We start from the raw sequence: 23,346 nt of genomic DNA, 5'->3' as shown, positions 1-23,346 counted from the left end.
CAGGAAACTCAGTCACTGAGGGGGAAAATAAACTCAATATTCAATATTCACCTATGCGTTGGAGTCTTCAGACCCTATCCTAAAAATTCTCTAATAGTTTATGAAAGGTAGAACAGGCTTTAAGCATATTGCACTCTTCTCAATATGAGGCACCCTCTGGGAGGGGCTCAAGCTTCCTTTCACATCACGAGGAACTTGAGCACACAGCTTCAGCTGCCTTCGCAGTGGTGGAGAGGAATACACATATAGCCATGTCAGTCCTGGAAGCCAGTTTTACCACATCCTTTCCCACTTACAGCTGACTCACAACAATCACCTCACATGGAAAATAGATGTGGTTATTCTAAAGCTTCATTCTTCAGCAAATTTACTATTCACAGAAAAGCATTGTGCAGCTTTAAGCTGAATACACTTAAAATGCTCAGATATAATCATAGCGGGACAAGGATTGTCCCTGAATATTCATACACCATCATTACCACAACACATTTACATTTATTCTACATGAATCTCCCAAAATGCTTTAGAAGTAATAAGAAGTAAATGACACTGCTATGATAATGGTCAATAGAGGGACTTCATGTAGAATGGATGGCATTTTTCATGTAACTGCAAACTGCAAAGATTTGTCCATTAACATCACTTCCTGAAAAAAAAAAGTTATCTGTATAGCCATGTCAGTAGACTTTGCGCCCAGGTCAACAGATGGACATGACACAGGTGGCCAGGAGCTCATGCAGAAGCATAAAACATGCAGATTATGGCTCGCCTGATGACCTGAAACAGCCAAAAAGCTGCTCCCATCTTGCGCTCCTCATGAAGGGAATTATTAGAAACAAACAAACACCCATTTGTACAAATAGGTGACTTGTCCAGCTTTCTGACTTTTCATAGAATGGTTAGAGATTGAAAAATCTGGGGACAAATTGTATGCATCAACAAGTGTCAATATACTTTACTTGAAGCTCAAGTGTATACTTTCCTTTAACAACCAACGTAGATAGTGAGCCCTGCAGGCAATCCCACCCCAGCACTGGCTTTTGGGATACAATGTCACATCCTTCTCATCAGACAAAGAGAACAGAGAGACCAGAAGGTCTTTCCCTTTGTAGCTGATAAGCTCAGCAGCACATGCATGAGTGTGCTGATATGGCTCCTTTCTGCTTGTACTGGCAGGAATGCTGCCATCCTGGTACAGTCCTTGCATTCAAATGAACACACAAACATCTCCCTTTGTGCTAAATCCTTGCCTAGATAACAAATAAGGAGCCACATGTTCCTAGTTAGTGCTTTACAGACTTGCAGAAGGACTGAGGTTGCTAGATATCTCTGCCCATCTGCCCATTTCTGCCCATCTGCTCCAACCCCTGCTCATGCTGCAACTTCCAGAGCAGTGTGCCCAGGCCCATGTCCAGTTTGTGCCCATTGCCTCTGGTATCTGGCATTGGGAACTGCTGAGAAGAGTTCTGTCTCCATCTTCATTGCATTCTCCCTTCAGGTGTTTGTATGCATTGTTAAGATCCCCTTGAGCCTCCTCCTCTGAACAGGCCCAGCTCTTTCAGCCTCTTCACACATGAGAGGTGCTCCAGACTCTTCATCATCTTGGTGGCCCTCCACTGGACTTTTTCCGGTGCATCCGTGTCTGCTTGCCTTACATGTTTTGAACATTCAGTATTCAGTATATACAGCTCCTCTGCAATCATGGGGCTTCAAAATAAACCTACCAAATGATCCAATCTCTTGTGCAAGAGCACATCTTTGACAACACCTCGGCTCTCAGCGAGAAGCATGAAATTGCTCTGACCTCTGCAGTCAAGCTCATACAAATGCATGGCAGGCTGCCAGCATTCAGATAAAACTGGAGCTGGAATCTCCCAAGCCCTGAATAGCACCTGAAGAAGACAGGAGCTGCTCAGTAATTGGCAGTTATGTGTCCTGGCAGCTTGACAGCAGCTTGGAGAGGTGGTGATGCTGTGAAGGCTGCTGAAAGCAGATCGCACAGCCTGCTCAGCCTGGGTGCTTCACTGCCGCTGTATTCATTAGAGGCCAGCAAGCGCATGAAATCCTCAGTAACACATTTTTGCTGTCAGGTTCATATGACAGATCAACTTAAAAAGCATGACTTTCAACAGGCACATGTAGGCACAGCTGCACAGATACCAGAGAAACAAATTCCTTTTTACCAGCTGTAGGATTCCCTCAGATGCTGTGGATACTTTCTCAGACAGAATGGTGCATCCAAGAGAAAATTTTCAGAGCCAGTTCACTGTTAACAGCACAATCAAAGACTTAAGAGCATTAAGTGGTTTGGATTTTTTTGTTTGTTTATTTTTAACCTGTTTCTTAATGTTCCTGCTGATGCTCTCTAGCAGATACTTGGGACAGGATTGCTCTCTCATACTAAGAGATGATTTCCTGCAACCACAAAGAACTTGCTGCAGAGATAGTAAGCTAATCCACTGACAGCTAATAACGGGAGCTTTTTCTTGCATCTCAGTTTCCTTTCGATCTCCCCTGAGAGCCACTATCTCATGCCTATGAAGATATATCAGTCACTTACTGCACTGCCATCTGCAAAGTCACAAGTTCAGCATTCTGGATTAATTGAAAGCTGACTTCTCAAAAAGAAAAGAAAAAAAAAAGGTTGAGAGTATTATTTTGAAATTAAGACAAATAGATGTCAGGGGAATAGAGCAGAAGGCATATAAATACTTGTGCATTTGTCCTTACAGCAAGGAGACAACCTCACAAAAATGTTGTAGATAGTTTGATGTCAGCATTAGCCAAGAATGATTAAGCAATTTGCTGCAGTTGTTTACATGCACTTACAGCTGGGTCACAAGTCAGCTTGCAGTCACACATTTGATCCTTCACTTCTGTGACCCAGGATTTCACTGCACTCAGTTCTGATTACTTTTGTGCTTTCAAAAAAGGGTGCACTCATTAATGCCCTACACACTTGCTCATATGGGACACTTCTTGACTATACACCCAATCTGGGGCTTGTGTAGCCAATGTCACTAAAACACGGGCTGTGTCTGAGTTAAGAGCACCATGGTTTCCATGCACTTACTCTCCATGTTGGCACTTCCAGCATGCATTAGGTGCAAGGTCGGCTATTCTACTTGTCCACACAGGGATTCAGAAACAAGCACCTAATGTGCTATAAATTCGTCTCCTTTCTTGTTTTATCCCAAGTTTTCCAACTACATAGCCTTTGTTTACTTAACTTAGGGAAAGCTACCTTATTCAAGATTGAATTACAATCCCATTGAAGTAAATGGCAAAGCCAACTCTGGTCTCTCTGGAAGTCTGCTCAAAGCCTGAAGCAAAACAAAAAAAATCAGGCATGCAACGCACTTCAGAGCAGTTAGAAAAGGTATAAAATAATGTGATTAATCACAAAGACCGATCAATTAAATCAGTAAAATTAGAGATGCCAAATATTGTCCATCAATGCAGAAGGCTTTTATTTCTGTGGTGGATTCCCAGTGTTTCATCTAGTTCTTGTATCAAACAACTAAAGCAAGAGGAACTCACCCCTGTTCTCATTGTGGGTCCCTCCACAAGCAGTAGAATCACCTCACTGAGTGGGGTGATACTATCCCCATCTTCTCCTTTCCATTTTCTTTCCTCTTTCCCCAACCTGACTGCCCACTATGGATGCAAAGGCAGCATATCTTCCATTCAGCCTATCAGGGGAGATGCTCCTCTCTCCCAACACTCACTTTAGCTCAACATTTACATACACCTTGCAGTTCACTGAGACTCCACGCTGCCTCCTCTTTCTTTATGGACAGTGGTTTCCAACTTCAAAAATCTTACGGTTTACTCTCATCTCTGGTTCCAAAGATTAAATATGAGCAAATTAGCCCGATTCTCCTATATACATTTTTAATAGCTTTTCCCAGGTTAGAGATTATATTCACACCCACTGTCAGCTCCAAAGCCCCCAAATCAAGGAAACATACTGTGCAGTGCTTGTGATTACATCTTTGTCAGCCAGGCTGTTTCTTAATTCTATGCTATTCTTACCCAATGACCTTCAGAATACTCTGATGTACTTATAGTCCAGTCAGACATTGCAGAGATAGACTCTAATCCCTTTGAAGATGCAAGATCATCTTATGATTGGATTCTGTATTAATTAGGGTTTTTTTTTAAACATCCACCCATTTCCACTTCTACACTGTCATGCTGGGAATACTATATATAGTGCCAAAAGAAAGCTGACTCTGTTTTTCAATGGAACATTGAGGTGCTCTATACACTACAGAAATGAAACATTAAAATCAGTGTTCACTGGTATTTTGGGACTGTGTGTGATCCTTATTCTCCCAGCTCGAATTAGAATGTGCTTATAAATACCTCCTTCCAAAATCGGTAGAGCTAAACATCAATCCATTCTGTTGCCTGACAGTTTGAATCTTAGCTTTCAAAAGATGAGCTGCTCGTCTTAGTTTGACTCTTTGAAGATTGTGGCGACTAAAGTCACAGAGAAGAGGAAATAATATAAAAGGATAGGCAGAACAGCATGACTGTAAACTACATGCATTGTCAAAAAGAAATTACTGCCTAGTATTTATAAATCTGCTGAATATTTCACAGCATTTACAGATGAAAGTCTGGAAGATAAGAAAAACAATGAAATGTGAACCAACAAGAAAAAAAAAAACATTACAGAACTTATCCTGATATCTTTAGTATTCAATTTTACTGGATTGCATGCAGACTGGGTCTGTAAGAAGAAAAGTCATCAGATCACACATTTCCTCAAATTTTTATGGAAATCAGAAATCCAAGAAAACCCACATCCTAGAGTAAAATCATTTCTTCTATCTCTCCCTTAAGTTCCTTAAGAATAAATTCGGCCTGATCATTTTCGTTTCCTCCTGATATAGATCCAAAGAGATCTTAGGATTACTCAATAAAAGTGTTGAACATAGAGTCTTCAGAAGATTTCCTCTTGATTAACCTGTGTTCTCTAAAGCAAACCACTCTGTTTTCGGAATCCAAAACATCCAAACGGAAAAAGAACAGTACTGTATCTCCTCCAATTCTAGGTTTTTGAACTAGGTTTTGAATATTGTCCAGATATGAATCACAAGACATTGCCACCTGTTATGGCACTGCAACAAATGTTACTAACATTAAAGCTTTTCTATCTATTAATTCTGGCCTTAAATGTTCTGTAACCCAAATATAAAACATACTGAAAAGTTTTCAGCCATGGAAGACTAATTTATAGGGGAGGACACTTTCTGGCTAGTATACTTGACTGTTTACTAAGTGTTTTTCATCACTTCCTTAGCATATTAATAATTTGCATAGATCTGTGAAGTTGACATTCAACTATATCTTCCCTTCAACCTCTTTTGTTCTTTTCAAGGAGAAAAGCACAAAAGTTTGAATTAAGCTGTTTTCTTCTTAAAGATGTCCTGTGCAACATAAACTGTAGACTAAAGAGAAACAATTTAAAGGAATAAATGCTTTGATAGGCGTTACAACAATAATTGTAGCTAAAACAGGTCTGCTTTCTTTCTTTGTTTCTTTCTTAAAGTATATGAATACCCAAAAAAGTTAAATTATAGCATATGGATCACTGGTGGTCCCAGAGATCATGTCCCATGGTCCACAGCTGGAGTACAAATCTATGTTAAAGAATGTTGTTTTCTAAAAGTTTCATAACAAAAAAATTGTTCGTAGTCTACAGAAACATGCGGTGAATCTACAATATTTAAAATGGGGTAAAAACAATTTACAAAATTCTAAAACCTGTGAAAAATGATCTCTGTATTTCCTTTATTAGCTTCTCCCTCTATACAGCCTCAGCTGTCACCACTTCTGCTTATAATCAGGCGAAAAATTGCTTTGGAGCATTTAGATTAGTGGATGCCAGGCAAGAAGCTGAAAAGACAGAAGAGAGAAAAAAACATTGGCATTTTAACAGTCAAGGATGTCCCTTCAAGACCTTAGCACAAGAGTCCATGCCATCACTAAAATCCCTGGAAATTAATAAGGAAAATTCAAGCCAGAACTGCAGATGTTGCTAGACCTTGAAGTCACTAATTTAAATGGATTTTCAGAATGTACTTTCTGAAGACTTCACTTTCATATAATGTCAATTCACAGCAACATTTCTCAATAATTCTGGTGGTGTTCAGTTATGCCTGGAAGGACTGGCAGGTGTTTCTCAAGACTTCTAACAGATCATGTTTGAGATTTGACTCACTGCTCAGTAGATCTTTGAAAGTGCCTACCCTTCGCTCTGCAACTCATACACGGACACAGGAGGAAGGGCAGGAACACAACAAGTATATTTGAACTCTGTCCACATCCATGCATTTTCTGTTCAAAAGATTTTATGATACGTGAGTAGTTTGTCTGTGTAGTAATCCCAGGGAGTTGCTTTCAAGTATTTGCTTAATGTCCTATTCCCTGCATCCTTTCAACCAAATATTTCACCCAGTTCCTTCTCTCTTATGACATAATTGTCCTGATTCCTTTGTGAAAAGCCTCTTGAAAATTCAAACAGACTTTATCTAATGGCTATAGCCATTACAGCACTCTTATGCACATATTTCATGATCTATTCAAAGAACTCTAGAAGTTTTACAACATTGCTGATTCTCCACAAGAGTATATCCAGGTGTTTGTCAGTAGTATCTTAAAATACAGTGTCTACCAATTTGATATCAGGCTTACAGACCTACTTGAACAATTTTAGCTTAAATTGTTTTTAAACATCAGTCCTCTATTTGACACCTCCCCATCTTCAAGTATCAACGCAGTTTTAAGTGAAGAAACACACACTCCTGTTCCTTCCATATTCATAGATGAGTCCAGTCCTGTCAATTATGTTCACAGTAGGCTCAGTTTCAGCCTACTGAATCTCCCCAGTGGCACAGGGAATGTCCTCAGTTTCTTCCACAGTAAGTACAGGTGCAAATAATTCATACAGCTTGTCTGCAATGGCCCTGTTTTCTCTGAGCACTTTTTTTTTACCTGATGGTTTAATTGGATTTGCTGCTCTACCTGGATGCGTATAAGTCCTTGGGGTCTGATTGGATTTATCCCAGGGTACTCAGAGAGCTCACTGATGTTAACACAAGACCTCTCTCAATTATTTTTCAATGTTCTGGGGAATCTGGAGAAGTCCCACTTGACTGAAAGCTAGCAAATATTGTTCCAATTTTCAAGAAGGGCAAGAAAGAAGACCCTGGTAATAACAGATCTGTAATTCTCACTTCAGTGTCTGGTAAAAAATATGGAGAAAACTATTCTGGAAGTTACTGAAAAGTGCCTGAAAGACAATGCAGTCACTGGTCACAGCAAACATGGGTTCATGAGGGGACGGTCCTGTTTAACTAATTTAATTTCCTTTTATGACAAGGTCACCTATCTAATTGATCAAGGAAGTCAGTTGATGTTATCTTTTGGATTTCTATAAAAAAGTAAAAGCTTTCTATACTGTTTCTCACAGTATTCTTCTGAACTAAAACATCCAGCATACGGCTAGACATAATGAGATGGATGAAAAGTTGGATGATGGGTCGAGCCCCAAGGATTACATTAAATGGAGTTACATCAGGCTGGCAGCCAGTTACTAGCAGAGTTTCCCAGGGCTCCATTTAGGGACAGTTCTTTTTAATGTTTTCATAAATGACTTGGATGTAGGACTAGAAGGTGTACTGAGCAAGTTTCCCAATGATACTAGATCAGGAAGAGCTGTTGACTCTGTTCAAGGTGGAGAGATCTTGCAGACAGATCTAGACAAATTATAAAGTTGAGCAATCATCAATCACATGAATTTAAACAAGAGTGTCAGATTCTGCACTTGGAAGGGGCAATCCTGGCATCCTGGCTATACTTACAGTCTAGGGGATGAGATGCTGGAGTGAAGCTTCCCAAAAAGTGATCTGGGGGTCTTGGTCAATAGCAAGTTGAACATGAGTCAACAGTGTGCCCAGGCAGCCAGGAAGGTCAACCACATCTTGGGTTGCATTAAGGACGGCATTACTAAAAGACTGAAGGAAGTGACTGTCCCACTCTACACAGCACTGGTGAGTCCTCACCTCTAGTACTGTGTGCAGTTTGGGGCACTACAGTACAGAAAGGACAGAAAGCTATTAGAGAGTGTCCAAAAGATGGTGAAGGGTCTAGAGGGGAAAACATATGAGGAGCAGCTGAAGTCCTTGCTTTGTTCAGCCTAGAGAAGAGGAGACCGAGGGGAGACCTCATCGTGGCCTACTGTTTCTTCACAAGGAGGAGAGGATGGTCAGGAGTTGATTTTCTCTCTCTTGTGAACAACAGTAGAACCCAAGGGAACAGCACGAAGCTGTGCCGGAGAAGGCCAGATATAAGGAAAGTGTTCTTCACTGAGAGAGTGGTCAGGCACTGGAACAGGCTCTACAGGGCAGTGGTCACACTCCTGAGCTGCCAGATTTCAAGAAACATCTGGACAGTACTCTCAGATTGTCTGATTTTTGGGTGGTTCTGTGTGGAGCCAAAAGTTGGACTTGATGATCCTTATGGGACTCCTCCAACTTGGGAGATTCTATGATTCTAAAATCAATTGAGCATACACATATTATCATATTATTGGAAAATTTTTCTGTCTGCCACACACATACATACACACACATTTGACATTAAATCAGCCAGAAACTATAATGATTTCATTTTCCTTTGTTTGGAAACAACTTCAGTTTTTGGTAGGATGTTTATCTGTTTCCAGTAATTTCCCCTTTCTCTGTTTTACCTTTTCTTAAGGCTTGACAGATTCTAACATTGTGCTTCCAGTATGGTGCCCATAAGAAAGTCCACAATTTTGAGTGTATCATCCAGATATATTTCCAGGATGCACGGTATTTAATGCTGAGAATGCTGCTTAAATTCCTTTGCAACATGATTAAACTGCTAAGGTTTCTCTTCAAGTCATAGTACAGCCTGTACTCAATGTAAATTGCTATGACTAGAAGACTTGCAACAACAACAGAAGTACAGTACATATAGCTGAAACATGCTGGAGCTTTTGCAAATCTCTTCAACTGTTTCCGTATTTTTGAAAGTGCTGGAATTCCTTCAACCTTTTCTCCTCATTAACTTCACTCAAATGAGACACAGCGTCTTTTCTTTTAAGGTAGCAGGAAATAAATGTTTTCTAGGACTGGGGTAATATTTCTGTAAGGCTTGTTCAGTCCCTGAGTACTGTATTTACTTGTGGAGAAAAGTGGAGCAAGACACTCAACTCACTAGTACTCATAGTTTTCAAATGTCAGAAAGATATCAATGGTATTGATACTATCTAATACACGAGTAGCTTTGTAAATGAAATCTGTGTTCTTTTGTCTCACACCTGTAAGTGCTATGCCTCTTGTTTAACATAAGTCAGAGTTTGTACTGCCTTCTCATACCCTTTCTTGGTGGTTAGGACTTCTACTACTAGATGATGGATAGACATTTAAGTCCTTTCCAACAGAAAAAGAAACAGAACTTGGACCTAATACTTCAGTGACTAACTTCAATGAATGAGATGACTGCCTCTCACATAAAATAGGACAATCTTCCTTGGGCAGTTTTCTGAACCAAGCTATATGTCATTCAGCTGAAATCAGTCAGCCTGATTTTGCAGATTGCCTGGGGAAAACTTAAACTATATTATCTGAAAGTTTTAGTCAGAAAAAGTAGAAGAAAAAAAAAGGCAGACAGCCAGCCTCAGTTTTGTTTCTTTTAATTTGATTCAGGTCTTCTCATCAATTCCAAAAATCAGAGGGCTGGAGCACCTCTTCTATGAAGAAAGGTTGAGGGAACTGGGCTTGGTTAGGTTGGACAAGAGAAGGTTCTGGGAAGACCTCATTGTAGCTTTCCATTACCTGAAGGGAGCATATAAACAGGAGAGGGAACAGCTGTTCACAAGGGTGGATAGTGATAGGACAAGGGGGAATGATTTTAAACTGAAACAGGGGAGGTTTAGGTTAGATATTAGGAGGAAGTTTTTCACACAGAGTGGTGACACACTGGAGCAGGTTGCCCAAGGAGGCTGTGGATGCCCCATCCCTGGAGGCATTCAAGGCCAGGCTGGATGTGGCTCTGGGCAGCCTGGTCTGCTGGTTGGCGACCCTGCACATAGCAGGGGGCTTGAAACTACATTATGGTCATTATGGTCCTCTTCCACCTGGGCCATTCTATGATTCTATGATTCTATAATTCCCTTCATGAAGTTATCAAAACAGTGCCATGACAGGAATTAGACTGAAGGGTCCCACTGACACTGTATGAGTTACAGAGAACAAAGTAAGCACCTTCCCAACAAGCGTTATATGTGAAACCACATATGTGGTTTTTATGTCCTCCTCTGAGCTAGCTTTTCTCTGTGAAACCCAGGGAACATTGGCTGTTATAGATGTTCACATTCAAATGATTAAGGAGAAAAGTTTGACTTTCTACAAAATTAAGGTGATTCTTTTCAGATTCAAACAGCACAAAGACTAAGCTCCTTTCCTTTAATGCTCAGAGTAATTATTACTGAATTACAATAGAAATTCTACCCAAGGACTTTTGATGATCAGATTAATAATAAATGACTTCCACATACTTTATGTGATTACAATAAACACAATAAACAAGGATGTAAACAATGATGAAGCCCTTATTTTAAAGCATTATTCTATGATCAAGCAAAAACAAAAGCTATTCATTAATGGTTTGCCTCTGTGAAGCAACAGTAACACAATATATGAAAAACCTTTAGGTTTGGACCTGACAACCAGGTTAAAGGGTATTTTGGAATGAAGAAGAAGGTATGGTCTGGGATCCACACACAGTGCAGAGACACGAAGACAGCATACCATAATGACATCCATTTGATAAGGCCACAGCATTTTTCAGATAGGGCTAGACTGGAGGTTTAAAAGTAGCTTTAAATGTCAGACATGACAGTGGCTCTGAAGAATATGGGGTTAACCATAATTAACATGGGACAAAGGACAGCCACAACCATAAATCCCAACTCGAGGAATGGTGAAAATGCGATTACATTCCTCTAAGGTGAAAACCATTCACCAGTTACTAGATCTTTATATCCCTAGAAGCTCAGAAAGATACTCTCAAAGGAGCCGAAGAAACACAACTGGTGGAATTTAGCTTTTTGTTTTACCAATGTCTGCCAGAATACCTTGTATGCTGATGAGAAGAACTTGGGAGCTATTGCTGAAGCTCTCTTTATCCAGATAATGACTTGAAGAACTAATACACTTTTCAACAAGCAACTTATTTTTTCTGAATTTGCCTCAAGGCCAAATTTCCCTCCTCTGATTGCTACAATTCTAATAAGTTACAGTATGCAGTGTTGCTCTGCCTTGTCAAACTGGTCAGGAAACTGATGTGTTACAGCAATCTAGCACTTTGCTTGTAATATCAACAACTTCTCCTCAAACTGGTTTAGGTCATTAGAAAAATCAGAACATTTCTTCCACCTTCCCCTACATCTGCATTTCTTTTTTTAAAAAGAACAACCTGAGGAATATCACATTTGGAAAGATTTCTCTACTTTGAAAAAAATCTCAGAAAGGTAGGAATATGAGGATGCTTTTTGATGCTTTAAATTGACACAAGTTCTCAGATTTCAATGGATATAAACTGATTTTTTATTATAGATTTCTTCATGATATCATATGCCAGATATTTAACGTTTCAAAAACCACCAGTACATTGCATTATTCAAGAAGCATGCTGTGAACATTCAACTAAAATCAATGATAATATCTGGATACACAAGGGTATGGAGACAATTAATTTAGCATAATCACTTGCATTCCTGAACCGTGGTTGTTTAATATACCAGGAGAAAAGAGGGATGGCAGCAACCATATTCAAGCATGAAGTGACAAGAAAGATGACAGCACACTGCATGAATGCTCTGACAGAAAGGTCTTGTACTCAGTTCCAGCAGCTATACCCAGTTCCGTTTTCTGCTCAGCAGATCTAGGAGTATGGATTCAAAAGCAGAAACACTTTTGTTCTAGGGCATAATTATTTGCCTAATGAATTGCTGCCTAGAAAGCAGTTGGAAAAAATAGTTCAGGCAATACATGTCAGCTAGTCTTCTGGTTATTCTTCTCAGAATCAAGAAGTACTAGAGGTATGTGTAAGGCATATGTCTGACCTAGTTCAGCTACAGTATACTAACCACCATGTCTCTTGGGATAGTCCAGCAGGGGTATCTCTTTCAGCATGATCTAGCTGAAATTGTTTGTGTACAACTCTTTTGGATGTAGTAACATGTACAAATTTCCCCAGCACCCAGGGTACAAGGGCTGAGGAACAAAGGAGTGGAGGGATCACCTCAGTATACAGCTTCTGCTGTATCTGGGACAGTGATCTGCTGAGGACATTCTGCAGAGCTGAGATGCCAGTGAGCAGCAGGAGTTTGTTGGAGTGGATGTCCACTTGTCAGCACCTTAAGAGATGCTGGCTTCAGAAGGCTCAATAGAAACTTCGAACAGCCCAGAAATGTTTTCTGATGTCTTGTAATGACCTTAAGACCTGTAATAAATAACCAAATGCTACAACTGTCAGATGCTACATAAGAAGCATAAGAAATCAAGGCCACTGCCAGTATCTTATTGCCTCTAACCTGATATTTGATATACAAAAAATGCTTACAGATGATCTTAAAAAGACTCTTGTAGCTTGCACGTCAAAATCTATGAATAAACCCACTATTCACAATAGAGACACAGAAAAAAAAATTGCTCAGTATAGATGGAGCAATCAGTTTTCTCTCAACACTTTGTTTAGATTTTTCTAAACAAAAAATCTCATTCTTGTTCTAGACATTCACATACCCAAAAGAACACCAGGAACTTGTGCAAATCTTGTTTGTAAGAGGACAGTTATATACAGTCATATCTAAATGTACTGTTCTAGAGTGTTCAGAAATTCATCATCTCTGTTAAATTAAAAATGACCCCAAAGCAAGAAAAAGTACTGGATTCCTGATTGTTCACATAGCTTAGTGATGTTAGCTCTATTCCAGATACTCCAGCTAGTTCTTTCCAAGACAAACACACTGCTGAGCTGATGACCCTGTAAACCAGCCTGTGCACTGTGCTGCTTGATATTGAAATCATGGATTAGTCCTTAGTCCTCTTTTATTTACCAGTGTAGGTTTATCTCTAAGGCACTTCAAATAAGAGAAACACACCAGTGCAGAGCAATAGGAATGAGAAAAAAGCCGTAATTTGCCACTGTCACAGGCTCCGGGATTACAACTGGGAGTTTCCTGTAGCACAGGGAGTCAGCCAGAGGACCTGTCTTTAGTTGCTGTAACTTCGCTAGCCAGGAACAACCAGTGTGGGTCTTAGTGATGCCTAAAAAAGCCAGCACAGAGTGTGATAGAGGAATAAAAAGCAAATATGTTGCTGCTGTAAGTCCTCATACTGGTAAAAGGTTTGTGATCGTGTGTGGGTACAGCACATAAACAGACTTTCTGAGGCAGCCAAATGCTGTGCACCACTTTGCTTTCCTGCCAGGTTCACAGCTGAACTGGTAGTAAAATTTATGCTCCAGATAATGCCTGCAGGAAACAAACAGGAGAAGGTCACCAAAGGCTGAGGAAGGGGCAGAGCCCAGTCCCACTCAAGCTGGAAGGACCCTTGGCAGGACAGAAAATATCACAGCAAAATATTCCCCACTGCAACAGAAGGTGACAGAGTATTGTATAAAATATCATTTATAACACAGTCTGTGCACTGTCGAGAGTTTTGTTTTACATTTATGTTGAGTATAGCTCCGCATGTTTTCACATGCTTACAAATTTCCATATACGTACATTCTCTGACCTAAAATATCCTGATTGTTCACTTCCTACATTTCATTTCCTTTGGGAAACTCAAGTAATCACCACCTGGTTTGCTGCCCTGAGTCATAAAAAAACCCTCAGTTTTCTTCCACAACATTTTGCAGTTTCATGGCATGCTTTATTTTGTGATATATACATATATGATAGCACAGGAGCCCCAAGCCTTCACATGAAAAGCTCACTATAAATATTTTCTGTTGTGTTTGAAAACTAATAATGACAATAGAATTGTAGGATTGCAAAATTCAAACTTGTGGTAAAAAAAAAAAGGTTATGCAAGTTTTTACCTTCAAAGTATATAGTGATATTTCATAAAACTTCCAGGGGTCTAAACATCATAATATGCAATAAAAAGGTCCCTATTTACATTTCGCAAACATCAGCCTTGAGAACTTACAGTTAACCCAAAATTAAAAAGAAATCTGGTAGCGAAGAGTACCTTAACACATACATTATTGGAACAACGCCCTCTTGCATTTACTTTCAGGAAAATACTGATATTTCAGTGCCATAATAATTCTAAGCATTCAATCTGTTATTTACATTATTTCCATATTTGAAAAAAGTGTGTCGCAGTCGTCAGTGAAGTATAAATTAGACAGATAAGATTAAAGAGACAAATTCACTGTCATTTACAGAACAGGTTGGAAGGGACCACTATAGAGACCAGCACACTCAAATTCCCTGCAAAAACAGGTTATCCGCAGTAGGTTTCACAGGACAGCGTTCAGATGGGCTCTGAATATGTCCAGGGAAGGAGACATCACTCCCTACAGCCTCTCTGGACAGCCTCTTCCACTGCTCTGTAATCCACACATTAAAAAGTTTTTCCTCGTGTTCAGATGGAACATCCCACGTTCCATTTTGTGCCCATTGCCCCTTGTTCTCTCACTGGGAACCACTGAATGAAGACTGGCCACACCCATTTGACTCTTCCATTGTGCATTTATAAGCAGCAATAAGATTGCCCCTCAGTCTTCTCAGTGCTGAGGAGTCCCAGGTCTCTTATCCTCTCCTCACGTGAGCGACGCTCCGTGTGCAAACATATGAACGCAAAGTGCAGCCCCCCGTGTGCAGACACATGAATGCTGTGCTGCTGGGCGGAGTGCTGTGGTGGCACAAGGACTGCGGTGACATCACTGAGCAACAGGCTGTGATGCCACCGAGCTTTGGGCGCTGGCAGGGCCTGGCCCGGTCACTCTCGTGCCTGGACTCCTGCCGAGCGAGTGTGTGCGGCTTGGAGGTGGAGCGAGGATTTTGCTTGTGTGTTGGGCTGTGCTTTGGGGACTGCTGGCAGCTGCTCTCAGTGCCCATCCGTACAGCCCTCACCTGTAATTCCCTGGCCTGCCTGGCTCAGGCAGCCGGGGCCCCACGGGGTGCACGTGCAGCAGCACAGGTGAGCTGGGTGGGGATACGTCCCCCAGGGTGGCCACGGGGTGAGCTTTGGGATGGGGGAGCTGCCAGGGCCAGGGGTGCAGTCTGACCCTGTGAGGATGTGGGGCATGGGGCAGCACAGGTGCGGGGTCTGGAGGGTTTCCTGCTGAGGAGCAGGACGTTTCTTCTGTCTGTCTCTGGGACAGGGAATGACCATGGCCTCTCTCCCTCTTGCAGTGTGCAACTTTCACTGCTGAGGCGCTGGTGAGGGAGAGCGACTCATCTTCACTCCCCATCAGGCCACAGCGTGAAGACCATGGCAGCAGAGGAGGCGTGGACGTGTCCCATCTGCCGTGACGTGCGAAAGGACATTGCCTATGCAGTACCGTGCCGTCACGAGTTCTGCCTCGGCTGCATCCTGCGGTGGGCCAAGCAGAAAGAGACCTGCCCGCTCTGCAGGAGGATAATGACAGTTGTTAAGGTTGCTGAGTGGGACAAGGACAACGACCTGGATTTCATCATCTGTCCCCCAGCATCACCAGTACCTGCCTGCTTCCAGGCAGGCATCACCCGCATCTACAGCCACCAGCATGATGCGCCATCCCCTCCACACTTTCTGCTGCTGCCAGAGGAGCAGGAGGCTGTGGAGGAAGTGGAGAGACCTATGGTGGGCGGCTTCCTGATGGAGGTCTGGGCAGCCCTGTTCAGGCAGCACCGGGAGATGCTCGACCCTGTGCTGCCATGGCTGCGCCAGGAGCTGCAAAACATCTTTGGGACACAGTGGCGGGAGGCAATGGCAGCAGAGAGCCTCATCCTGAACGCCCTGTGTCACATCGGGCTGCACAGCGAGGCCCTGATCCAGCTCCTGCGGCCTGCCCTGGGGGACAGAGCGGAGACGCTCATCCAGGGCCTTGTGGACGCCCTCGTGAGCCAGTGGGGCGAGGAGGCCCACGGGCAGCGGGGCCTCCAGGGCGTCCACGTGTCCGGAGGGCAGGAGGAGGGCCCTGCAGCCAGGGGGCAGGAGGACAGTGTGGTGGCCGCCCCTGGCCCCGCAGTCTCCCCACCAGGGACTGTTACATCAATGTCCGGACCGAACGGCATGACAGAGAGTGCCAACAGAGAGGAGCAGCCCAGCACATCAGAAGCTGTCTTCCGTGGGGATCTCAGTCACATGCCTGCTGCGCACATTCCTATGGAACAGGAGGAGCCCCACGAGGAGACGGAGCAGGCGGCAGCATCAGGCCCCTCTGCCGACGGAAGCAGCCCCTCCGCTCCTGGCCACTCGCCTGCGGGGGCCCGGCGGCCCCGTAAGAGGAGGGCTGGCAGTGACCCAGACCCACAGCAGCCCTGCAAGAAGCCACCCCCTCGGAAGCACTAGCAGGGATTGCACTTCTCCTTAATCAAAAAAATAAAGTGGAAAAAAAAAAGATGACACAGAGCCTCAGGGTTTTACGGGTTGGAAGGGACCTCTACAGAGATTGTCACGTTCAATCCCACCCTTGTCTGAAAACAGGTTTCCCGCTGTAGGTTTCCCAGGCAAGTTCTGAATATGTCCAGGGAAGGAGACATCACTCCCTACAGCCTCTCTGGACAGCCTCTTCCACTGCTCTGTAATCCACACATTAAAAAGTTTTTCCTCGTGTTCAGATGGAACATCCCACGTTCCATTTTGTGCCCATTGCCCCTTGTTCTCTCACTGGGAACCACTGAATGAAGACTGGCCACACCCATTTGACTCTTCCATTGTGCATTTATAAGCAGCAATAAGATTGCCCCTCAGTCTTCTCAGTGCTGAGGAGTCCCAGGTCTCTTATCCTTTCCTCACGTGAGCGACGCTCCGTGTGCAAACATATGAACGCAAAGTGCAGCCCCCCGTGTGCAGACACATGAATGCTGTGCTGCTGGGCGGAGTGCTGTGGTGGCACAAGGACTGCGGTGACATCACTGAGCAACAGGCTGTGATGCCACCGAGCTTTGGGCGCTGGCAGGGCCTGGCCCGGTCACTCTCGTGCCTGGACTCCTGCCGAGCGAGTGTGTGCGGCTTGGAGGTGGAGCGAGGATTTTGCTTGTGTGTTGGGCTGTGCTTTGGGGACTGCTGGCAGCTGCTCTCAGTGCCCATCCGTACAGCCCTCACCTGTAATTCCCTGGCCTGCCTGGCTCAGGCAGCCGGGGCCCCACGGGGTGCACGTGCAGCAGCACAGGTGAGCTGGGTGGGGACACGTCCCCCAGGGTGGCCACGGGGTGAGCTTTGGGATGGGGGAGCTGCCAGGGCCAGGGGTGCAGTCTGACCCTGTGAGGATGTGGGGCATGGGGCAGCACAGGTGCGGGGTCTGGAGGGTTTCCTGCTGAGGAGCAGGACGTTTCTTCTGTCTGTCTCTGGGACAGGGAATGACCATGGCCTCTCTCCCTCTTGCAGTGCACAACTTTCACTGCTGAGGCGCTGGTGAGGGAGAGCGACTCATCTTCACTCCCCATCAGGCCACAGCGTGAAGACCATGGCAGCAGAGGAGGCGTGGACGTGTCCCATCTGCCGTGACGTGCGAAAGGACATTGCCTATGCAGTACCGTGCCGTCACGAGTTCTGCCTCGGCTGCATCCTGCGGTGGGCCAAGCAGAAAGAGACCTGCCCGCTCTGCAGGAGGATAATGACAGTTGTTAAGGTTGCTGAGTGGGACAAGGACAACGACCTGGATTTCATCATCTGTCCCCCAGCATCACCAGTACCTGCCTGCTTCCAGGCAGGCATCACCCGCATCTACAGCCACCAGCATGATGCGCCATCCCCTCCACACTTTCTGCTGCTGCCAGAGGAGCAGGAGGCTGTGGAGGAAGTGGAGAGACCTATGGTGGGCGGTCTCCTGATGGAGGTCTGGGCAGCCCTGTTCAGGCAGCACCGGGAGATGCTCGACCCTGTGCTGCCATGGCTGCGCCAGGAGCTGCAAAACATCTTTGGGACACAGTGGCGGGAGGCAATGGCAGCAGAGAGCCTCATCCTGAACGCCCTGTGTCACATCGGGCTGCACAGCGAGGCCCTGATCCAGCTCCTGCGGCCTGCCCTGGGGGACAGAGCGGAGACGCTCATCCAGGGCCTTGTGGACGCCCTCGTGAGCCAGTGGGGCGAGGAGGCCCACGGGCAGCGGGGCCTCCAGGGCGTCCATGTGTCCGGAGGGCAGGAGGAGGGCCCTGCAGCCAGGGGGCAGGAGGACAGCGTGGTGGCCGCCCCTGGCCCCGCAGTCTCCCCACCAGGGACTGTTACATCAATGTCCGGACCGAACGGCATGACAGAGAGTGCCAACAGAGAGGAGCAGCCCAGCACATCAGAAGCTGTCTTCCGTGGGGATCTCAGTCACATGCCTGCTGCGCACATTCCTATGGAACAGGAGGAGCCCCACGAGGAGACGGAGCAGGCGGCAGCATCAGGCCCCTCTGCCGACGGAAGCAGCCCCTCCGCTCCTGGCCACTCGCCTGCGGGGGCCCGGCGGCCCCGTAAGAGGAGGGCTGGCAGTGACCCAGACCCACAGCAGCCCTGCAAGAAGCCACCCCCTCGGAAGCACTAGCAGGGATTGCACTTCTCCTTAATCAAAAAAATAAAGTGGAAAAAAAAAAGATGACACAGAGCCTCAGGGTTTTACGGGTTGGAAGGGACCTCTACAGAGATTGTCACGTTCAATCCCACCCTTGTCTGAAAACAGGTTTCCCGCTGTAGGTTTCCCAGGCAAGTTCTGAATATGTCCAGGGAAGGAGACATCACTCCCTACAGCCTCTCTGGACAGCCTCTTCCACTGCTCTGTAATCCACACATTAAAAAGTTTTTCCTCGTGTTCAGATGGAACATCCCACGTTCCATTTTGTGCCCATTGCCCCTTGTTCTCTCACTGGGAACCACTGAATGAAGACTGGCCACACCCATTTGACTCTTCCATTGTGCATTTATAAGCAGCAATAAGATTGCCCCTCAGTCTTCTCAGTGCTGAGAAGTCCCAGGTCTCTTATCCTTTCCTCACGTGAGCGACGCTCCGTGTGCAAACATATGAACGCAAAGTGCAGCCCCCCGTGTGCAGACACATGAATGCTGTGCTGCTGGGCGGAGTGCTGTGGTGGCACAAGGACTGCGGTGACATCACTGAGCAACAGGCTGTGATGCCACCGAGCTTTGGGCGCTGGCAGGGCCTGGCCCGGTCACTCTCGTGCCTGGACTCCTGCCGAGCGAGTGTGTGCGGCTTGGAGGTGGAGCGAGGATTTTGCTTGTGTGTTGGGCTGTGCTTTGGGGACTGCTGGCAGCTGCTCTCAGTGCCCATCCGTACAGCCCTCACCTGTAATTCCCTGGCCTGCCTGGCTCAGGCAGCCGGGGCCCCACGGGGTGCACGTGCAGCAGCACAGGTGAGCTGGGTGGGGACACGTCCCCCAGGGTGGCCACGGGGTGAGCTTTGGGATGGGGGAGCTGCCAGGGCCAGGGGTGCAGTCTGACCCTGTGAGGATGTGGGGCATGGGGCAGCACAGGTGCGGGGTCTGGAGGGTTTCCTGCTGAGGAGCAGGACGTTTCTTCTGTCTGTCTCTGGGACAGGGAATGACCATGGCCTCTCTCCCTCTTGCAGTGCACAACTTTCACTGCTGAGGCGCTGGTGAGGGAGAGCGACTCATCTTCACTCCCCATCAGGCCACAGCGTGAAGACCATGGCAGCAGAGGAGGCGTGGACGTGTCCCATCTGCCGTGACGTGCGAAAGGACATTGCCTATGCAGTACCGTGCCGTCACGAGTTCTGCCTCGGCTGCATCCTGCGGTGGGCCAAGCAGAAAGAGACCTGCCCGCTCTGCAGGAGGATAATGACAGTTGTTAAGGTTGCTGAGTGGGAAAAGGACAACGACCTGGATTTCATCATCTGTCCCCCAGCATCACCAGTACCTGCCTGCTTCCAGGCAGGCATCACCCGCATCTACAGCCACCAGCATGATGCGCCATCCCCTCCACACTTTCTGCTGCTGCCAGAGGAGCAGGAGGCTGTGGAGGAAGTGGAGAGACCTATGGTGGGCGGTCTCCTGATGGAGGTCTGGGCAGCCCTGTTCAGGCAGCACCGGGAGATGCTCGACCCTGTGCTGCCATGGCTGCGCCAGGAGCTGCAAAACATCTTTGGGACACAGTGGCGGGAGGCAATGGCAGCAGAGAGCCTCATCCTGAACGCCCTGTGTCACATCGGGCTGCACAGCGAGGCCCTGATCCAGCTCCTGCGGCCTGCCCTGGGGGACAGAGCGGAGACGCTCATCCAGGGCCTTGTGGACGCCCTCGTGAGCCAGTGGGGCGAGGAGGCCCACGGGCAGCGGGGCCTCCAGGGCGTCCATGTGTCCGGAGGGCAGGAGGAGGGCCCTGCAGCCAGGGGGCAGGAGGACAGCGTGGTGGCCGCCCCTGGCCCCGCAGTCTCCCCACCAGGGACTGTTACATCAATGTCCGGACCGAACGGCATGACAGAGAGTGCCAACAGAGAGGAGCAGCCCAGCACATCAGAAGCTGTCTTCCGTGGGGATCTCAGTCACATGCCTGCTGCGCACATTCCTATGGAACAGGAGGAGCCCCACGAGGAGACGGAGCAGGCGGCAGCATCAGGCCCCTCTGCCGACGGAAGCAGCCCCTCCGCTCCTGGCCACTCGCCTGCGGGGGCCCGGCGGCCCCGTAAGAGGAGGGCTGGCAGTGACCCAGACCCACAGCAGCCCTGCAAGAAGCCACCCCCTCGGAAGCACTAGCAGGGATTGCACTTCTCCTTAATCAAAAAAATAAAGTGGAAAAAAAAAAGATGACACAGAGCCTCAGGGTTTTACGGGTTGGAAGGGACCTCTACAGAGATTGTCACGTTCAATCCCACCCTTGTCTGAAAACAGGTTTCCCGCTGTAGGTTTCCCAGGCAAGTTCTGAATATGTCCAGGGAAGGAGACATCACTCCCTACAGCCTCTCTGGACAGCCTCTTCCACTGCTCTGTAATCCACACATTAAAAAGTTTTTCCTCGTGTTCAGATGGAACATCCCACGTTCCATTTTGTGCCCATTGCCCCTTGTTCTCTCACTGGGAACCACTGAATGAAGACTGGCCACACCCATTTGACTCTTCCATTGTGCATTTATAAGCAGCAATAAGATTGCCCCTCAGTCTTCTCAGTGCTGAGGAGTCCCAGGTCTCTTATCCTTTCCTCACGTGAGCGACGCTCCGTGTGCAAACATATGAACGCAAAGTGCAGCCCCCCGTGTGCAGACACATGAATGCTGTGCTGCTGGGCGGAGTGCTGTGGTGGCACAAGGACTGCGGTGACATCACTGAGCAACAGGCTGTGATGCCACCGAGCTTTGGGCGCTGGCAGGGCCTGGCCCGGTCACTCTCGTGCCTGGACTCCTGCCGAGCGAGTGTGTGCGGCTTGGAGGTGGAGCGAGGATTTTGCTTGTGTGTTGGGCTGTGCTTTGGGGACTGCTGGCAGCTGCTCTCAGTGCCCATCCGTACAGCCCTCACCTGTAATTCCCTGGCCTGCCTGGCTCAGGCAGCCGGGGCCCCACGGGGTGCACGTGCAGCAGCACAGGTGAGCTGGGTGGGGACACGTCCCCCAGGGTGGCCACGGGGTGAGCTTTGGGATGGGGGAGCTGCCAGGGCCAGGGGTGCAGTCTGACCCTGTGAGGATGTGGGGCATGGGGCAGCACAGGTGCGGGGTCTGGAGGGTTTCCTGCTGAGGAGCAGGACGTTTCTTCTGTCTGTCTCTGGGACAGGGAATGACCATGGCCTCTCTCCCTCTTGCAGTGCGCAACTTTCACTGCTGAGGCGCTGGTGAGGGAGAGCGACTCATCTTCACTCCCCATCAGGCCACAGCGTGAAGACCATGGCAGCAGAGGAGGCGTGGACGTGTCCCATCTGCCGTGACGTGCGAAAGGACATTGCCTATGCAGTACCGTGCCGTCACGAGTTCTGCCTCGGCTGCATCCTGCGGTGGGCCAAGCAGAAAGAGACCTGCCCGCTCTGCAGGAGGATAATGACAGTTGTTAAGGTTGCTGAGTGGGACAAGGACAACGACCTGGATTTCATCATCTGTCCCCCAGCATCACCAGTACCTGCCTGCTTCCAGGCAGGCATCACCCGCATCTACAGCCACCAGCATGATGCGCCATCCCCTCCACACTTTCTGCTGCTGCCAGAGGAGCAGGAGGCTGTGGAGGAAGTGGAGAGACCTATGGTGGGCGGTCTCCTGATGGAGGTCTGGGCAGCCCTGTTCAGGCAGCACCGGGAGATGCTTGACCCTGTGCTGCCATGGCTGCGCCAGGAGCTGCAAAACATCTTTGGGACACAGTGGCGGGAGGCAATGGCAGCAGAGAGCCTCATCCTGAACGCCCTGTGTCACATCGGGCTGCACAGCGAGGCCCTGATCCAGCTCCTGCGGCCTGCCCTGGGGGACAGAGCGGAGACGCTCATCCAGGGCCTTGTGGACGCCCTCGTGAGCCAGTGGGGCGAGGAGGCCCACGGGCAGCGGGGCCTCCAGGGCGTCCATGTGTCCGGAGGGCAGGAGGAGGGCCCTGCAGCCAGGGGGCAGGAGGACAGCGTGGTGGCCGCCCCTGGCCCCGCAGTCTCCCCACCAGGGACTGTTACATCAATGTCCGGACCGAACGGCATGACAGAGAGTGCCAACAGAGAGGAGCAGCCCAGCACATCAGAAGCTGTCTTCCGTGGGGATCTCAGTCACATGCCTGCTGCGCACATTCCTATGGAACAGGAGGAGCCCCACGAGGAGACGGAGCAGGCGGCAGCATCAGGCCCCTCTGCCGACGGAAGCAGCCCCTCCGCTCCTGGCCACTTGCCTGCGGGGGCCCGACGGCCCCGTAAGAGGAGGGCTGGCAGTGACCCAGACCCACAGCAGCCCTGCAAGAAGCCACCCCCTCGGAAGCACTAGCAGGGATTGCACTTCTCCTTAATCAAAAAAATAAAGTGGAAAAAAAAAAGATGACACAGAGCCTCAGGGTTTTACGGGTTGGAAGGGACCTCTACAGAGATTGTCACGTTCAATCCCACCCTTGTCTGAAAACAGGTTTCCCGCTGTAGGTTTCCCAGGCAAGTTCTGAATATGTCCAGGGAAGGAGACATCA

General features: G+C 47.4%; 5 protein-coding genes across 5 annotated transcripts in view; 4 read left to right on the top strand and 1 right to left on the bottom strand.

Annotated features, from left to right (window-relative positions):
• Positions 1-23,346, bottom strand: part of ST8SIA1 (ST8 alpha-N-acetyl-neuraminide alpha-2,8-sialyltransferase 1) — a 143,506-nt gene that overhangs the window by 15,344 nt on the left and 104,816 nt on the right. The gene's annotated exons all lie outside the window — the stretch shown is intronic.
• LOC146545385 (E3 ubiquitin-protein ligase Topors-like) lies at positions 15,443-17,449 on the top strand. The gene has a single exon (XM_085231724.1). The coding sequence runs from the start codon at positions 15,555-15,557 to the stop codon at positions 16,614-16,616; it is 1,062 nt and encodes a 353-aa protein (XP_085087850.1). The 5' UTR covers positions 15,443-15,554; the 3' UTR covers positions 16,617-17,449.
• Positions 17,640-19,191, top strand: LOC146545384 (E3 ubiquitin-protein ligase Topors-like). Its single transcript, XM_085231713.1, has one exon. The coding sequence runs from the start codon at positions 17,734-17,736 to the stop codon at positions 18,793-18,795; it is 1,062 nt and encodes a 353-aa protein (XP_085087839.1). The 5' UTR covers positions 17,640-17,733; the 3' UTR covers positions 18,796-19,191.
• LOC146545383 (E3 ubiquitin-protein ligase Topors-like) lies at positions 19,840-21,121 on the top strand. Its single transcript, XM_085231735.1, has one exon. It carries the CDS (start codon positions 19,913-19,915, stop codon positions 20,972-20,974), a length of 1,062 nt encoding a protein of 353 aa, XP_085087861.1. The 5' UTR covers positions 19,840-19,912; the 3' UTR covers positions 20,975-21,121.
• LOC146545382 (E3 ubiquitin-protein ligase Topors-like) lies at positions 21,470-23,168 on the top strand. The gene is made up of 2 exons (XM_085231677.1): positions 21,470-21,797; positions 22,013-23,168. Exon 2 carries the CDS (start codon positions 22,092-22,094, stop codon positions 23,151-23,153), a length of 1,062 nt encoding a protein of 353 aa, XP_085087803.1. The 5' UTR covers positions 21,470-21,797; positions 22,013-22,091; the 3' UTR covers positions 23,154-23,168.

The sequence above is a fragment of the Meleagris gallopavo genome, chromosome 1 (assembly GCF_905368555.1).
Source record: "Meleagris gallopavo chromosome 1, MGAL_WU_HG_1.1, whole genome shotgun sequence".
In the NCBI taxonomy this organism is placed as follows: Eukaryota; Metazoa; Chordata; class Aves; order Galliformes; family Phasianidae; genus Meleagris; species Meleagris gallopavo.
The sequence above is the reverse complement of the archived record's forward strand: the minus strand, read 5'-3'. Positions and strand labels throughout refer to the sequence as shown.

Coding starts and splice junctions, on each gene's coding strand:
- LOC146545385 (XM_085231724.1), top strand. CDS start 15,555: ATGGCAGCAGAGGAGGCGTGGACGTGTCCCATCTGCCGTGACGTGCGA.
- LOC146545384 (XM_085231713.1), top strand. CDS start 17,734: ATGGCAGCAGAGGAGGCGTGGACGTGTCCCATCTGCCGTGACGTGCGA.
- LOC146545383 (XM_085231735.1), top strand. CDS start 19,913: ATGGCAGCAGAGGAGGCGTGGACGTGTCCCATCTGCCGTGACGTGCGA.
- LOC146545382 (XM_085231677.1), top strand. CDS start 22,092: ATGGCAGCAGAGGAGGCGTGGACGTGTCCCATCTGCCGTGACGTGCGA.